At 34.7% G+C, this 19,190-nt stretch overlaps 1 protein-coding gene and 1 pseudogene across 1 annotated transcript; one reads left to right on the top strand and one right to left on the bottom strand.

The window, feature by feature from the left end:
* The first annotated feature begins 7,259 nt into the window (after positions 1 to 7,259).
* LOC108194326 (zinc finger protein GIS3) lies at positions 7,260 to 8,550 on the top strand. The gene has a single exon (XM_017361277.2). The coding sequence runs from the start codon at positions 7,780 to 7,782 to the stop codon at positions 8,431 to 8,433; it is 654 nt and encodes a 217-aa protein (XP_017216766.1). The 5' UTR covers positions 7,260 to 7,779; the 3' UTR covers positions 8,434 to 8,550.
* Positions 8,551 to 12,671: 4,121 nt separating this feature from the next.
* Positions 12,672 to 16,311, bottom strand: LOC135147795 (small ribosomal subunit protein uS12m-like; annotated as a pseudogene).
* Positions 16,312 to 19,190: the final 2,879 nt, after the last annotated feature.

The raw sequence follows: 19,190 nt of genomic DNA on the forward strand, positions 1-19,190 counted from the left end.
TTTCCCTTCACTTTTTTACTTTTTGATGAGGTGGCAATTATAGCTATTGCTATAGTTTGTGCTAAATATAGCACCAACTATAGCAATATGCTATTTTAGCACCAAGTTTAACACATCATTGGAGTTGAAATTTTTTGATTTTGAGCTATAATATAGATATAGCACAAGATATAGCTCACCATTGGATTTGCTCTTAGATGTGAAGCTCATCATTTCTCACAGGTTTTTTCTTCCTGTGGATCTTGTCCTTGTTTCCAAGATTTATACGATAGATAGAATACAATTGATTAATGTTAATATCTATATATCTGAATATATTTTTTTTGGCAGATGTAAGAGAAAATTCCCTCTTCCTTGATATCAAGGAATTTTCGTTTGCTATTTTGCTGATCGTTTTATATCTGAATATAATTCTGGAGCTCATTTTTAACTAAGCAAATTAATAAAATAGTACTTTTATCAGTTTATTTCCACCCAAGCTAGCTTTAAATTCTGTTTAATCAAGGGCTCGTATATATTTATCCGTTCTGCTAACGTGTATTATATATTTCATTCTCTTTCAGTAGATTATTATAGTTTGATTGTTAATTCTCTTTGAGCATTTTATTTAATTGCCACTGTCCAGGTGTTGAATCTCCTCTACGGCTTTGAAACAAAGAGGCACACAAAAGAAGAGCTGCTTTAGTTAATTTTTTAGCCTACCATATAAAGCTCTAATAAAAGAATAGGCTACTAATTCTGACAAACAAAGATTGTGAAAATCTTTCTATTTTATAAAAGATTTTTCTGGTCGGAGAGTAATGTCAATTGCTTCCTGATAAAGTCGTCGGTTGAAAAGGAAATGCTTGAGAAAACCAACATGCTTGATAAGAGAATGAGATTATTATATCCTTTTGTGGTTAACTATTTTAAAAAACTTAGCAGAGAAACTATTTTTAGAAAATATACATAATATAAATTCCAATCATGTCATATAAACTAATTCGCGATGTTGGGATGTTTTGCAAATCATGATTCCGATGTTTCGTAAATTATCCTCCGAAACTAGTTGTGATGGGATGTTTTGTAAATTCGACACGCAAGCGAATTCGGAACCCGTAACAATAAAAAATAATTAAATGTGTGTTTTATCGCATACTATAATGAATTTAATAAATTATTACGTCTTCATTTAAATGCTTCCAGTAACTTTTTAGATGAAAATAAAGAATTAAAACAAGTTAAATAATTTTTGTTAAAGAACATTGTAAGATGTGTGAATTGAAGTATTAAATCTCAGTGTCACTTGGAATACATGTAGGGACTTGGTGAGTCACACCCACCATGTTTGAAGTTAATCTTAAAATGCCTAAAATGAACATATATATTTTTAAAAAGCAGATCACAACTAATTCCTCTGAGTTTAGGAACTAGTTTTCACCTTAAAATATTATTTCTTTTTAAGTGATGTTTATGGAAAGAAGAAAGGTGATTAGAAAGTTAATGGAGCTAGCTTGCATTATGTTCGCTAATTAAGCATTGGTGGTTTGATTTACTTGTTTGATAAGCACAAAGCTGGTGGGTCTTGGTTGCGGATTCGGGAGATCTTAAAATGATAATGTGGCCGGGCATCACCTCAATCAAATAATTAACAAACTAATTACATGATTAAGTTCTCCTGAAAAGTGAGTCAAATTGGTTTTATATTGGGTGGTGGAAGTTGAAAACAATTACTAACACTCAAAACCCCACTTAATTGCTGATTAATTTATGATTATCTTTCAATCAAATCTTCGGCTTTGTCTCGTCCAATATATTCTGCTTGCAACATATTTTCAGGTCAAATTTTGGAATTATTGCCTTTTGCTCTACAGACGTGCATATTTAAACAATTGACTAATAAATAATTCTGATAAGAAAGGTTCGCTTGAGTTCGTTACGATAAGAGATCCGATTGAAGTTCGAGTTCTAATTATTGAGAGATTCTTTTCTCACATAAATCGTGTATTTAATATAAATTTGTTTAAACCTCTAACTTATTTCTTCTCACATAAAATGATTATTTAATATAAAATATAAAAACTCTCCCCAATCTCGGCCTGAAAAGATAGCCATATAGATATCGTTTGAGCAAACTTAAAAATATGACTTTTTTTAAAAAAAATAAAAAATAAAGTAGATTAGAAGTTAGAAGTAAATAAGTTAATAAAATGTTTGGAAAAAAAATAAAAAATTTTTAAGAAAAGTTTCTCAATTTCTTCTTAAAAATCATTTTACTTATTTATAAAAACAGGTCGTAAAAAGCAGAAACTAGATGGGCGCATAATATTTCTTGTGTTCATATTTATTTTGCCATGGAATGTTCAAGTAACACAGACAAATTAGATTAAGAAAACTTTGATTGTACGTTAACGTATGTAGCGTGTATCAAACTTTCTCATCTATGGGAAGTAAATTTAAGCAGATTAATTATTAGTTAGATCTTATAGTGGGGCCTTAATTAACACAAATCTAGGGCATGGGACCTGAACAATGATCATGAAATATATCAATGTCGTCGTCTGAAACAGTGGGAGACTTGCTGGATGCACATTCACGTGTTCACTTCCTTTCAACAATGAATTGATTTTGCGAGTCTATCTGTTAAAATGTTTCTGCTGTGCCCGAATTACATTCATTAATCGATCTGTTCGGCGGGGGAGATCGAGGTCGTCAGTGAAACCAGAATTCCGAACTAGTCGGAACGTTATTAAGACCGAAATAATCTTGATCTATTTTTTTCAGTTGTTATTGAAATCTGTCTGAGTAGTCTAGAAAAGATTTTCATGCATTTTTTCTTGTTTTTGACAAAATGTAAAGTATTTACATGTGTAGTAAATAAAATTATATTTTTTTTATTTTTTGACAAAATTCGAATTCTCGACCTGGAATCAGTGAAGCAAAGGTGCAGGGGTGGGGTAACATCATCCACTAAATATGGAACTCATGAATATGTTATACATGTCCAGAGTCCACTGTCCACAAAAGAACGCATACATGACAATACATGCACAAACACTTTCTAGTCTGCAGAGAACATAACAATTAACACAGAGATATTATCTCTTATATTGGTGATATACTTGGCATGCACTCTGCAATATAACCTAAACTGGAGAACCTAGACTGGAGGTCTCACTAGATATACTAAATGCATGCATGCATGCACTAAGTTGGGCAATGTATTTTAGATTTTTAGTAATATATTATGAATTCAGATTCTGCACGCATAAATAAAGCCGGAAGCTAGTAGGACTTAAATTTTCAATTGGACACTTTATACAAGCTTCTCAACAAGACAACAACAACTCTGTACGAAGTTTTAGCAACTAACACTGCACTAATTAACTTAAGTAGGTCACTTGGTTTACTTTTCCTCAATGGGGTCTAGGCCATCAACCATCTATTATTTATTATTTATGAGTGTTTGATAATTTACTACGGATTTTGGCTTAAAATTTCACTGTAAAAGGGCCTGATTGTTGTAGTGACAATATCATGTTATAAGTATTTTAATTCACCGATCAACTATATAAAAATACTGATAGTTGGCTGAAAAATATTCACTTGATATGGGATGATTGGCCTTTTTCTGAGTCGGACCAGCTAAGCCATAGTGGGTAAAGTTGTCGTAACACTAGCAACGTTCTAGACTTCTGGACCTGACAATAGAATAAAAGTGCGAGAGATGGAAAAAAGGAGAGGAAAACCCACATAATAAAGTGAAAAGGGCGGTGTTTTATGAGTTGTTGGTGCTTGTAATCCATGACTTGTGTCTGGAACTATAATTTCAGGCCCCTCAGCAGCCATGTTACATGTGGATTCAACATCCGCCATTACTGTATCCTTCTTTACTTTAAACATGTAGTCACTTTTTTTAAGCGTGCTCAGACGGTCTACGTAAAGTAGATCTGTCAATTTTCATGCATCCCACTAGCTAATTATAGATAATGCAGTAGACAGTATCAATTTAGGTTACCCAACGGTCATATGTAAAGATTTCACCCAAACACAGGGAGATGAAGTTCCAATTTGTTAGATATATGGTGAAGTTGACTTGGTGGGAATAGAGAAGTGGCTAAGAAAAGAAGGCACAAGAAAGATGAGACAAGAGGGGCCATTTTTTGAGTTGCAGTGTAGACTTCTTATAACTTCTCATTTGATGCATTTAGCCATTAACTTCTGCTGTCATCATAGCATATACAAATTCTTTACTTGTTTGTCCTCACTGCAGGATATCATCAGTTCCTCTTTTTAGTTGAAGTTGGAGTGGTTAGGATCGAGGATTCGCAAGATCTCCTAGTTAACCCTGGGTGGTCACTCCTATTGATAGATCCTGATTAAACGTCAATCACGCAAACATCCCAAACAATAATTTACCATCAAACACGTAATGCCGAATATACATTCATATGAGCTACTACTAGTCATGTAAACAGGTTAGTTCACCCTACATTTGCGTGAAATTTTCGTGCTTAAAAGGGTAGACGGGAAGGATAGATTATAAGTTTGTTTAGTAGTCTCCTCTACTATGATTTGTTACGCAGATCTAATGTTTATTATACAACTATTTTGTCAAGCAAAAAGGTTAAGCATTTTGTATAAAAGCAACATAATCAAAGTTATATAAAGCATTCTGTCAAAAAAAAGTTATATAAATAAAGCATGGATTTTTCTTTCTTTTTTTATTGAGGAATCCTGAGTTCTCATGTTTACTTCACTTTAAAAATTAAGAATGGTGTATCCGATTCAAATTTTAATTGACGAAAAATAATTTACGGTGTTGTAATTTATCTTGATTTTGTGTAGAGTTGAGGTAATCTTGTGAATTATAGAAAAAAAGTTTGAGAAATATAAAATATACAATCTTCACTATAACAGCTGGACTATTTACGACGGAATTTTAAGCTTAAATTTGTCATACCAATTCATGATAAAAAAATTCCGTCATTTTTGCTTAAATTGTAAGTTCAGAAAAACGTTACAATTTTAAAAATAGTCGCGAGTAAGAAAAGCGTAGTAAGTTCCTATACTTGGTTTACGACGGAATTTTCGATCTTAATGTAATTTTCGACGGATTCTGTCATGAACAACAGTCACGAGTTTCGGAAAATACTTAAAACTTATGACATATATTTTCGATATAAGTTTCTATTATAAAAAACTGTTGCATTTTCTGTATTCCATCATTTTATGAATGCAATCCTTGTTCAATATTTTTTACTATTATAATAATAACAATAATTTTAACTAATAGAAACCAGTCTTACAAATAAATCAATCCACAATATCAAAATTAATCAATCTGCAATACCATTCTCATTAAATAAAAGCCTAACAAATTTTGCTCACATAAACAAAAAGTTAAAATTATACAAATATCCATAGACATCCACACGAAGTCAAATTACATTCACAAAATTAAACATTAATCTCTAATAAGTGGAACTCCTCCGAGACAACAACATAAGAATGACTTATGTCACAGTTTTTGGAGTCCGTGCTCTCATAACCATTTCCGTCTTTATAACATCACCCCATCCCTGGTGTCCGTAGTTTTGCCCTGTAATATGTATACATACAAAAAAAATTCATTAAAACATTGATAGAAACGCATCAGTATATCCTGTGCATGATAGAAACCGTCTATAGAATTTTATAACAGTTGACTTGATTCGTTACGTAGAAAATTACATAAAATAAGTAGACAAATTTTTATTTATTCAAGATTTGTGAATATTTTTGACTTTTGATAATTGTGAATATTTCACAAATTCACGATAGGTCGCCAAATAGTTATGTTGTTTTCTTCATTGGATAATTATATTTGTTTATAAGTTGAAATAAATCTCTATGATTTGTTTATTCATTTGATAATTATATTTGTTTATAAGCTGAATTAAATCTCTAGATGTGAAACTCTGGTTACGGTATTGTTGAAGAAATTATGAAGCTCGGAAACCTGATATATAAATGACGAAACATACTAAGTTACAATTTTCAGGTTAGATGCATGAGATCAAAGTCTTGACTTTAAAATGGGTTGCTATGGAAAAGCAAATTATTTTTAGTGGGTTGTGTCGGCTCCTGAGATCATGCCATTTGCCCAGCCAGCTGCCAGCTCTTCTTGAAATGCGGTACATTATTCACCTTACGTGTTTGCATAATTCTACTGAGTGTTTTCCAGTTTTCGTAATTTACAAATTTCCTGCCGAATATAGTCACAAGTTTTGAAACATAGTACCTGTTTGGCGAGTCGGACTTGCGATTTGTTTTATAAGAAGTCGGACTTATTTTTTTACTCATTTGTGTAAAAAACATAAAATATTTATAAAAAACTGAAAATATTATTTGTTTGATCTACTTCTGTTCTAAATAGTGTAATCATTTATAAATCTTAAGAGTGTTTGGTCAGGACTTTTAAACCCGACTTATGGTGTTATAAGTTAAAAGTACTTTTTTGTACCAGTTCTTTAAAAATTCAAGAAATATTTATAAAAACTAATACAAAGCTTTTTGTTTCATGGGTTTTACTTCTTTACCAAACATTTTAATCACTTATAAGTTTTAATTTACTTCTAACTTCTAATTCACTTCTTTCACTTTAAGCAAAAAACACTTATTTCAAGTTAATCCAAACAGCCCCTTAATTTATTTATCACTTCTACTCCACTTTTCTATTTTAAGTAAGAACACTTTTTTAAAGAGTAGCGCTAGGTGTATAAAATTGTGTACAAAAAATTTGGACATAATGACATGACAATTGATGTGATGGGTGTAATTGGGGGTTTTGATGTAAATACAGAAAGTCCATTTCAATTAAAACCCACCACATATCATTTTATACTAAATTTTATACATAATTATGTAAATTAAACATTTTTTTTTTAAACTAACCCAAAAAACATTGTGATCTTCTTTTAAATTCAAAAATACAGATACTCATGTGCATGACCTTACGATAGAGTAACGCTGGGACCTTTTGAAAACCGCTGCCCTTTGGTGCAGACCAGTGACCAAAACCGATCGCATGACACAAAGATAAGGGCCAAGGCCCAAGGGGCATCGCCGCATGATTTACGTACGAAATTAGAGATAGTCTAGTTTCTCAAGTGTACCGTAGTTACGCATGTAAGTACACACCGAATGCAACATATGACAACGACGATGATGGTATATAAGGACAAAGTGAAGTGCAGTTTCACGAGTGTTCTAGTTTGTGTCTCTCATTCAAACTTGCCTCTCTCATCCTACTTAAACACGTCCGTCTCTTTCTCCATCTATTTTTAGTTTTTATGTGCAAACACATTTATTTAAAACCCTTTTAGCACCCGTATAAATACCCCACCTCATGCAACTTACCTCTTTGCTTATCACATTTCCCACTCTCTTCTCTCTCGTTCACACCTGACACCACCCTTCCTTCTCTCTCTCTCTCTCTCTCTTAAACACAAACTATACGTCCTTCTCTCCCTTTCTCTCCGACTCTCTCCCCAATCTCTCTCGTTCTCTCTCACTCTCTCTCAATCTCTCTCGGTCTCCCTGACTCTCTCCCCTTTAAACACAAACTATACGTCCTTATCTCCCAGTCTCTCTCACTCTCTCCCAAATCTCTCTCGTTCTCTCACACTCTCTCCCAAATCTCTCACGGTCTCCCTCACTCTCTCCCCAATCTCTCTCGGTCTCCCTCACTCTCTAAGTCTCTATCCAATTTCTCTCGGTCTCCCTCACTCTCTCCCTAATCTCTCTCTTTCTCTAGTGATGGAAGAAGTACAGTTCGAACAAAGTGAACAAAACAACACAAACAGACACTTGAAACTCTTCGGCTTCAACGTGACCGAACTAGAAGAAGACGACGAAGCCGACTCCTCCACCAAAACACCCTCGGCCTCCTCCGAGTCCGGTGGTTTCCCAACCACCGACGGCCGAAAATACGAGTGCCAGTACTGCTGCCGTGAGTTCGCCAACTCACAAGCCCTAGGCGGTCATCAAAACGCTCACAAAAAAGAGCGACAACAACTAAAACGAGCTCAAATGCAAGCCACACGAAACGCCGCCGTTTCCTACATGCGCAACCCTATCATCTCCGCCTTCTCTCCGCCGCACCATCTACTGAGCCAGGCCGGACCCATGATGCTTCCGTCGTCTCCGTCGTGGGTTTATGTGCCACGCGCCGCTGCTCCGTTCGAGGTGTCGCATGGCTGTGTGTTTCCGAGTTCGAGAGGGGCAGGGGCTTTACAGTATGCTAGCGGAGCAGGTGATCAGTCGAGTAGTGTTGGGCCACAACAAGTGCGGGCTTGTCATGATGGGCCTTCACTTAGTAGGTTCTCGAGAGCGGACGGTGGGCCCAGTTTTGATGATGCATTTGGTTTAGATTTGCACCTCAGCCTTGCACCATCCTCGAGTCTTGATTAAGCAGTGGCTCAGTGACTTTTTTTCCGGTAGTGAAGATTATTATATATTATATATAAGTTAATTTCTTATTAGGCTGATCTTGTATATTTTTCAGATTTAATTTATTAATTTTATGGATTCTGGGGTGTCTTAATTCTTAGTCGGAGTGACTGCAAAATGATAATTGACGAAAGTAAAGTAGATCATACTTTATCAGATTTTACGGTGAATTCTCGCTCAATCTGTAAATCGTTAGAAAATGAATAATACTATGTAAGTTACACATTTATTAAAAACCCAATAAATTTTTATATTATATTTATTTGGAAAGATTATAATATTGGGATAGTTAATTTTTTTTTTAAATTTAAGAGATTAAACATGACATTATGCTGCTATTATTTTTTTATTCATTTTGCAAGATTATGATTACTTTTTTTGAAACAAAATTATGATTACTTCTTACGGAAAATATTATAATTTTATAAAAATGCACCAAAATAAAGATTAGGATTTGAATTAATAGGATTATGATAATCCCGAATTATAAATTATCTGACTTTAAGGTTTTACAACTTCAATTTTTCAGTCGGAGTTAGGCAATCAGAAGATAATATCGCCTAACACTGTCATTGATACTATTCATTCATAAGACCTTAGGCGAGAGGCGAGAGCCTTCCTCGGTGCAATGGAAGTCTCTACCCCGTCCAGGTAAGTAACACCTGATTTAGATATAAAAAATCGCATCTAATTCTCAGAAGGGAGCTGATTTATGCACACCCTTAATTTATTTATGCACACCCTTTCATCTATTTTATACTAAATTACTCTTTTGCATCAATAAGATAAGATATTTGGTTGAAATACAAGGATAATTTAGTATAAAATAAAATGTAGAGTGTGCATAAATAAATTTACAGAAAACAATGCATAACAGTTGACAATAACGAATAAGGGGAATTTTTACCAACGGAAGTCAAGGAATATCGTAACGCAACAGTTTAAATTATAATAGCTCTTGTTAGGATATTGATTTTTCATGTTACCAAACTAGTAATAAAGAACGGTTCCGGGTGAAAGTAGTTACTGAGAGCAGCTGTTTGATAAGATTCATGATCCGACGTGCACTTATTCGGTTTAAATTACAAAATCACCGCCTTTAATCAATTTTATTTCAACGTATCTTACATAGTTACATTCACATACATTATCACTCTATATAATTATTATCATTAGTGGGTCCTAACTATAAACAAAACTTAACAACTACACGTAAACTAGTGATTAAGAATGGTGACTAATGAGGGAGATGGAGATAAATATACCGACAATATCTACTTATAAGTTTCTCCAACACCAGGACATCTCTTAAGCCTTGAGTTTATGTGAGGTAGCTAGTTAGCTCCCTCATTGTGAGGCAATTGGGTTCAAAAGACTCCAAATTTTTAGGTACATATGCTTTTCTTCAAACCTACCTGCACAATTATTGATTAAGTTTTCTGTCTCTTGTTAGCATTTTGAGGAACTCATAATCTAGTCCTAACACAATGTCTGCAGCTTCTATCTCTGATTCGAAACCTAACCACGTGAGATTTTGACTCAGCTTAGCTTCCGTTTCTTCGTGTTGCAGCCAGCCATTCACCCACCCTATGGAGACAGATTAGTTTCAATGACACCCTGCATGAAGAACGGTCATTGTCAGTTGAGATTGATATTGATACGAGTACCTGAAAACGTTCATTCTTATGATGATTCATGACCATAGCTATTAGGGAACCAGATCGTACTGTTTCCCTGGTCTATCGTGTGATTTATCATGATTAAGTCTATCTCCACCAAAATCATGTTCTTCATTAAACTGTCTTCAGCTGATATGGCATTTCAGTAAACATAACTTTCAGTCACAATTTGGATTAGCATTTATAACTAATGACTCATTATCAGTTCTGATGAAACGTCGTCTAATACTGTCAAGTTCCATCCACACTACGCTGAATGCTGGACAACATAGACATGCCTTAAAGATAGCCAGAATTTAGCAACGACAAATGAACCGAGACAACTGACATTAAATTAGGTAGAGGTCAACTAGAAAAGATGAGGGCAGTCCCCCAGACTCTGTGACAAGATTAATGGATTTAAATGAATACTTTGGATAGAGACAAATAATTGATAGTAATGATTTGGCTTCGTATATTGGTAGTTGCTGTCAGCCACAGCAAAATAAGAAACTCAAATTGTTTCCAGAGTAATTACTTAGGTATACCTAGATAGATAATTAATGACACTAATATAGTTGACATGAAAATCCATATATTCACAATGTAGCAAAGAGGTTGAGAGATTAGACACAGCAAACAAACATAATGGAATGCAATACAAACACGAATTGTTATGATACTCAAACACAAAGTCATACTGCACGGTTGGATAGCTCAAGTGGTTAAGAGTTTATCCTCTGTCGTTCAAAAAAACACAGAGTCTATGTTATGGCCGTCTACATGTTTATTTCTGATTGTTCTGTCACCAGGACCAACGGCCCATTATGGATCATATCAAGGAACCTCGACTACACATGTTTGGCTTTGGTACGGATTGTTGTCTAGTTGAACCGGCATACAGGGCCTCCAAATTGTTTCACTGCCCACATCCATTTGGGCAATGCCTTTGGCAGCTAATTCACTCCTTATCTTATCTCCTCTGGAAAACTTTATGTTCTTGAGCCAATGCTCTCTCCTTAATTTGATCAGCTACGTAATCATCTCCAAAACCTGACCTCCTCGAGGCTTGATTTTAAGTTGTCGGGGAACTTGTCAGCAATAATTAAACAGAGTTAGCAATAAGATTCAGCAACCATATTATTTCATTTAAACTACAAATTATGCCAAAGTGTAATCATCTAACATCTTCCTAACATCAATTTGCAGGTTAGGAATGCTTTCTTGGGCAGCCTCTATATAACAGTTAATCATGTCATTAAATATTGCAATTATGTATAATATCTTATAATCGTGTAATGTAGAACTATATGAGGTTGAGCTACAAGCAGTTATACTGCAGTTTTAATTTTAAAATGATTTCAAGAAAAAAGCTTCACCACTTTTTCAATTTAATTTGATCACATGAAATATATGTAAAAATTCAGTTAGACTGATAATTCAAAAAATGAGCTCAAAATGTTAAAGTTAGAGGTGACATGAGTGCACATGTATTTTGAGTACCCAACGCAGTTACTCAGAGTGACACCATGGTTCTTACTTCTTACATGGATTAACTCCATTACCACCGTTGAAATCCTTTGACACGTCTGTGATCCTACTGGTACCATTACTGCCAAGAAAACTTGGGATGCAATCCACAAGCTTTACGTCGATCAAGCTGCTGCTCGTCAAATACGGCTAAAGTTTTACCTTACCTCTTAAAGAAAAAAAAAGAGAAAGATACTAAATAAATGCATGAGCATCTCACCACAATAAAAACTCTTCAGGATTGTCTTTCAACTAGAGGAGCTGGCCAGAAACAAGGGTGTTATCCCTAGTCACCTTTATAGTTGTTATGCGGTCTTAGTTGTTCTATAGCTGTATAGTGAAGCAAGGAATTTAGCCAAAGGCAACAGAGAAGGGGGGAATTTGAGTCAACAAAGAAGCTCACTTCTGGCTTTGCTTTCTAAGGCCAGCGGTAGCAAAGTGGTCTCCTGTATTCATCTAGAAAGTCGTATTAGTTCATTAGCCGCCCTACGTTATTAAGTCAGTTCGAAGCAAGGATTTCCGCTAGTAGCAGAAGGAATTCTCAGGTGAGAAGCATTCATCTAGCTAGGAGTGGAGTGCTTTAGGTGGTTGTATGACACATGTGTGGAAAGGAAATAGACCATCCTGAAAAAAGGGGTTATCGGCGAGTTTCACTTTCCTAATCTTTTTTTACTCTAACCTTAGCCTTTACTTATCGACGGGTCTTGCATTATATACAAAATTCTTTTCTTTTACTCATGCCTTGGAGAAGAGCGTTCTTTGTTTGAGTTTGAGGTCGTTACCTTGCGGGAGCAACCTGGGCGAGACCTTCTCTCCTTTCATATTTCAATATGGTATGCTTGATTACCCGTGAAGTCGGCTTCACTTCACCGTGTCTGCTTCAACTTTACCCTAGCCTCGTGTCATGTAGTGTAGCAAGACTAACAAGTGGTCGAGTGGATTTATGAACGAGCAACTATTATAAGCAATACCTTTCTATTTTTGGATTCTTTCTCCACGGGCAAATATATTTCTTGGCTAGTGTAGTAAACTATATTCTAGGTCATTCGGAAGGGTCCTGTAGAGTTTTATTTTATGTCATAATGTTGTGGTTGTTCCCTCGACTGACCAAGGAAAAAAAAGTGAAAGAGGCATCTTCCATTAATATCGATTTGGGTTTTTCTGCACCATATTTTGATCTGCCACTTCTTCGATCCGGAATTCCGAGCAAATCCTTGACTCCTCGAATATAATGGGTTTTCACACCCGGTGAATATTTCACTCTACCTCCTATTATTAAGACCATAAAATGTTCCTGCAAATTATGACATTCACCTGGAAAGTGAGCAAATATATCACGTCGATTGCTCAATCGTACTTTAGCTATCTTACGTGGAGCTAAATTAGGTTTTTTTGTGTTCTCGTTGGTACACGCAGGCGTACTCCTTGCTTCTCGGGACATTGATCCAGAGCTCGAGTACGGTCTGTGCGCCATTTTTCTTCTCTACCACGACGAATCAATTAATTTAATGTAGGCACCGCTCTTTCCTTTGTACTTCCCCTATTTTTGCCCTATCACTCGTGGTGACTCCCGATCCGAAGCACCCCTTTTCCATTCATAAAGAGATCCAATCGTCAAAATCAATAAGAAGGTCGTCATCATGGACCTAGATCCAAATGGATTAAACCCACGAAAAAAAGATAAGATAGAGTAGGTGAAAGCCACAACACAATCAAACAAGCGGTTTAACAACACAATACCAAAAAAAAATATCATAGGTGGTAGCTTAGGGACCAATTACTAAAGCCGTGGGAGTTGGTCAGAAAAAAAATAAGAGTTATTGTAGACTATATTGAGGAGTAAGGAAAGGGCTTCCATGACAATGAGGTCATTCTCGCATGAACTTGGGCTTAATTTGATGATAGTTCATGTGGGCTTGAGCCTTTCATTCGGGCCATAGCCCTATAGGGGGCACGTTGTGGGCCAATGAGTATAAGTTTGAGTTTTTTTAACGTGGCTCATTTGACGATTCTGTACATGGATGTCAGGAGTCTATTGGCATCGAATATTTGGCGTCGAATATGGAATCTTTTCCGTGCAAGCTGGTTGTACAAAGTTTGTTTGTTTGTACAAGCAGTGTGATCTGGGGAGATTTTGTTTAGTAACCAGAGCTTGACAGTTTTTCATTAAAAAGACAAGATAGTCTTCAACTGCAAAAAATTAGTACGGAGAACTAGTAAGAATTGTGCACTTCATGGTGTAGATGATCTGCCGCATCAATTGCAGAATCGATTAGGTGAAACGGTTCTGCAAAGTTTGTTTGTTCATAAAGGCTGCATACAGCCATGAAATTCGTACGGCATAGCGATATTACTCTACCACTCTATAAATAGGGGCTCGATAAGTGTCTTCACTTCATCACAAAAAATTGAGTACTTGCATATGAATATTATAGATACCGTTGCATAAATACACGTTTTTAATTAATAGCAAAGAAGTTGATAAAATAAATTATAATGGGATTTAAATCATTTTTTTCCTTCCCCGTTCTTGAAAAAATCATTTGTACCCATAACTCAAGTTGGATAATTCTCAAATAGCTTAAAAGAAAAAAAAAAAATCTTTAGGCAATTTATTTCATTTTTTTGAATGGTCTTTAACCCCCCACCCCCTATTTGTCTCAATTAATCTTTATCTCTATTATTATTATAATTATGGATTATACAGTTATTGAGACAATTTTAAAACGGTGTTTTCTTATTCTGAGATCTTTTTTCTTTGTTTTAAATCTTTTAAATCAGTGAGTTTAGACATTAATTCGGTGCTTCTTAATCCTTAGAAAATGATAGCAACATACCCCTTTTGTGATTTCTTTCTATCAAAGAATCATATAAACTCTCGATTCCCGCGCGATACACTTGAATCGAAAGACTTTTCTTAATTCCAACAAATTTTACTTTTAAATTAAAAACTTAACTGAATCGGGTCCTTTCGATTTATATATTGATATACTTACGAAGTTGTTCCAATTTATTGATTGGTATTATTTTTATATTCTTGCCCCTGAAAAATAAATCCATAGTTTCTACCGAGCTCCATCATGTACTCTATTTTTCATTACAACCTAACAAAAATAAGGATTCGAGTTAAAACAGAATAGATGCCGAGTCAAGAGCATCTTCATTCATAGAAAAGATGACGGATGTAAGAATAAAAATCCACACCGAATCATGTCCTTCAAGTCGCACGTTACTTTTAGCACAACGTTTCAAACGAAGTTTTACTATAACAAAACAATCCTCTAATTTGGAAATCATATGAAATTGATTCAGTTATGGAATCGTAAATAGTCACGGGTTCCGTCGATATATAAATATTTTAATCTATACCTTTTTTTCCGCTATACAAATATTTGTATGCTACTGTATGAATGCAACATTTACATTTTGTTTAAAAAAACTAAAGAAAATATAGCAAAGAATATGAATATGAATAAATGAATTCTTTTGGACTCTGCATCTTAAGGTGACTCAATATGGCCCATTTCCTACTTTTTTGAATACCAAAAATTCAACTCAAAAGTAAGAGAAGGAAAAGAGGCGGAAGAGAGAGAAAGAAGAGGAGGAAAAGAAGCGAGAGAGAGGAGAGAGAATGGACGCTCTGCGATTGCGATTGACCTCGTCCTCGGGGATTGTGCACCGTCAACTGCATTTCAACCCACTTAAAGGAGAAAAAGGGAAAATAGAAGAATCTCATGGATGCTGAACGGACGAGTATACAATTAAATCATGATATCATATCAGCGGAAGAGACAAACACCAACTTGCTTATGTCTGCGGCTCTGCGCCATTTCGTAAATCTTCAAAGGGCCAGATTTGATTGTATCAAAATACCGAAGCTGGAATATTTTTAGACTTCATGAGTAAGTGAAGTGCGAGACAAAATCTCTCTCTCTCCCTCTCCTCTCCCAATCACATCTTTCCCATCCCCACTCTCTCACACACTTCATCAGCTCTGTGTTTTCTTCATCTAAAGATGTTGGATCTGATTCAAATGAACTCTAATCCCTTGTGAATTGTGATGATTCTCTGCCCTCGAGTTGGTGATGGAATATACAAACCAGAAATAGAGTGATTGAGATTTCAATTACAGGGAAGTGTCCTTTTCCTTTTGTTTTCTTTTGTTTTCTTTTCTTCTCAACCCCCGTCCCCAATACTCTTTCTTTACTCCATTAATAATACTGATGTACTATACAGTCTTTGTGTATTTGTCATGTTCCATTTGTTTTATCCATAGATCTTCCCTCCTATGAGCATAGCAGAGCAGCGGTAACAGGAGCATAGGGGCGTTGCAGTTTGTAGGGAAGACTCAGGGAGGAAGACAACAACAGTCCGATAACGTATCATATTTTCAAGATAAGCTTCACAGGCCCCTGTTCAATTTATTACAGTAGCTTTTGTACCAGGATTTATATGTTATATTATGTTCTCTCGCTTAGATTTCATTGCCCCTCCCCGTTTTGACTTTGTTGTTTAGATTCTTTTCCGTTGAATTATCGCCATACCCTACTTTTGCAGCAAAAGCAAGATAGCGTAATGGTGTTACCGAGAGCGGTGACGGCGACGGCGGTTCCGAGATCAGAATGGGGTCCGGTTTCAGAAAGGAAGTCATTAATTGTGCCTTAATTGGCTTTAATTGTGTCTCTTAATTAAGAGCGTAAATTGTGCCTTGTAATTGAGGGTGTTAATTGTGCCTTAATTGAGGGCTTTAATTGTGTCTTAATTAAGGCATTAATATTTTATTAATTGTGCCTTAATTGAGAGCTTAATTGTCTCAATTATGAATTATCATGATTGTGGGAATATTTTGATCAGCACTTGCAATATACACGTGTTTTTAATAATAATTATTTATTGGATATATATAATCTGTTACATATATCGACTTATATTATTCTCGTTTACTTTGTTTTATTTTCAGGATTCTCGGAAGAAGACCGGTTTTCTTTTCGGACATTAAAGTTTTATTGTCTAAATTTCCCCGGTCATCTTGCATGTCCGACGGTTAGATAATAAGCTTTCTTAAATGAAAGAATTATCACGGTGAATTGCTGATTCATATTCGTTGAGATTTATTCTCATTTTCAAAAAAAAAAAAAAAAATTCAACTCAAAAGCAAGCATTCAACTTTTTTATAATCGAAAAAGTTTACTATTTCGATATAATTATTTGAATAAAGTTTTACAGTCTAGACTAAAAATTTAATTATCATAAATAAATTATCTTTTATTTTCAAATTGAACCATCAACGATTTAAAGTAGATAAATGAATTGAACAAAAACTCATTTTTGTGTGAGGTAGAAAAAAAAAGACCGATCTAAAAAGAAGATTTGGGTATTTTTTTTTCAATTTGAATTTTCTTAATAAGATAAGATGAACTAAGTAGGAGTTTATCATACCTATCAGATGGGCTGAACTATAGTCTTTATTCTAGATCTGTTACGTATGTAAGTTGATTCGTTGTTAATGAGATTCGTGCATACACAGATATATAGATATTAATATGAAGACCTCCTTTTACTGTTACTAATTAAGAACTATATACCCTGCAACTCTCTAGGAATGCTGAATCAAAAAGGGGGGGGGAAAAAAAAGATCCCCTTTGGGGAAAGGATACTCTCTAGGGACAAAGACAAACAAGTCCAGATTGTGCGCTTGCTCGTAATATTTTAGTTTACTCAAACCTAATCTTGTCTTAAGAGACTTAATTCCATTAATTGAATGTGATAACCTTCCCCTGTTTAGAATAAAGAAGATCATAATAATTTTTGGCTACCCCATATAATTTTAATTTGAATGGGTAAAGAATAAAATATAGGAAAGAATGGCTCATTTTGATTGTGATTAAAAATAAAATGAATCGATTAAATTAAAAAAGAGATGAGACATAAGGTTTTGCTTGAAATTAAGTAGCTAAACCCCTTCGATATGATGAAAAATCCGTCATACTTTATTTTTTTTTAAAATTAGTTGAATTTAATTAGGGTGTGACACATGTTACCATCATATCTTTATCAAAAACAAATATATTTAGCCACATCTGTATGTTGTGAAAAAAAGAGACATGATTCGTAAAAGAATCATTAGAAATTAGAAAAGAAAGAAAAATGACTTTCTATCAATTTTTTTTTTTTTTTTGAAAATAACATTCTATCAATATTAGGCATTTAAACATAATATTATATTTAAAAAATAATTTTACTCTGATACAATGTATATACCTAGGACGAAAGCATTCGAACCTCTCATTATCGGGACCAAAACCCGTTCCCTCACCACTTGGCCACGCCCCATCTATATCTTCATTCTACATAATAATATTAGTATTGGGTTTTGGTCAATTCCAGAACAGCTATATATATTAATATTTACAGAATAGATTAGATTCTTGCTAGGATTTTCGCGCGTGTAGATATAGAATTCAACCAAATTATTGATCATTACATATAAAAATATGATTTCTTCTGCTCTCCTTTGTTTGAGAATTAGGGAATATTTGATTGGGTGGGTTCAAAGAAAAAGAAGGATTTTTGGACAATACTACTCTGCTGTTTTGTGGATATTGTACATAAAGCTCAAGTTTCTCCAATGTTAACCGACAAGAATTACTTTTTGAATAAGTCTTCATTCAATTTGAAGAAACATCATCTATTAGTTTTAAGTGGATTTCTACTTGAAACACATCATCATCCTTCAAACAAAATGTCATCTATTAGTTTCAAGTTCGGCCGATAATATGTTCGAGCAGACCATTTAAAAGCATCGAAGATATAAGACAAAATTATCGTTTGACAACTAAATTGAAAGTATCAGATAAGTCTAAGCAAAATAGAAAAGCTTAGGCAAACCCCAGACCAATTGCATCAAAATACATTACTGACTACAACATGTATCATACAGAGTTAGAGATCGGACATTAAACTCATATATAGTACAAAATTCAAGTGTTAGGGAAAAAATTCACCTGTCCTGGTAGCAAGACCATGGAGAAAACAAGTAGAGAAGCAGAATCTCACACTTATATACATCTTAGTGTCGACAAAAAGTTGAGACATCTTAGTCTATTACCACAAGTGCAGCCCAATATCAAGTCATGGCTGTGAACATGTATATAAAGCATTCTCATTGGAAGCCCTTTCCCTATCCCAAAAAGTTACTATATATAGTAATTCTCCATAGTTATCCCAACTCTGTTTGAAGGTTCCCACATTCAGTTCCTTATCTTCATCTCTGTATTATTATTTAATATTTTTTTGTATAGTACAAGACTACTAGTACACTTGCTTTTCTGGCGGGTAGCATGCTGTTGCTGAGATAGGGATCCACAGTGCAACCCCATATATGGGGGTTCAAAGTTAGTCCCCAAATTTATATTGTACTTTGGGGATCAGGATGCAAGGGTTTTTTGGACCAAATGTCAAATATATCTCCAAATAATTGAAGATGGGGCTCCCAATGAGAGTGCTCTAAGTAAATTTAACACCTGATAG

The sequence above is a fragment of the Daucus carota genome, chromosome 7 (assembly GCF_001625215.2).
Source record: "Daucus carota subsp. sativus chromosome 7, DH1 v3.0, whole genome shotgun sequence".
Lineage (NCBI taxonomy): Eukaryota > Viridiplantae > Streptophyta > Magnoliopsida > Apiales > Apiaceae > Daucus > Daucus carota.

Bases quoted from the DNA above. Each gene is read 5' to 3' on its own strand.
- LOC108194326 (XM_017361277.2), top strand. From the start codon at position 7,780: ATGGAAGAAGTACAGTTCGAACAAAGTGAACAAAACAACACAAACAGA.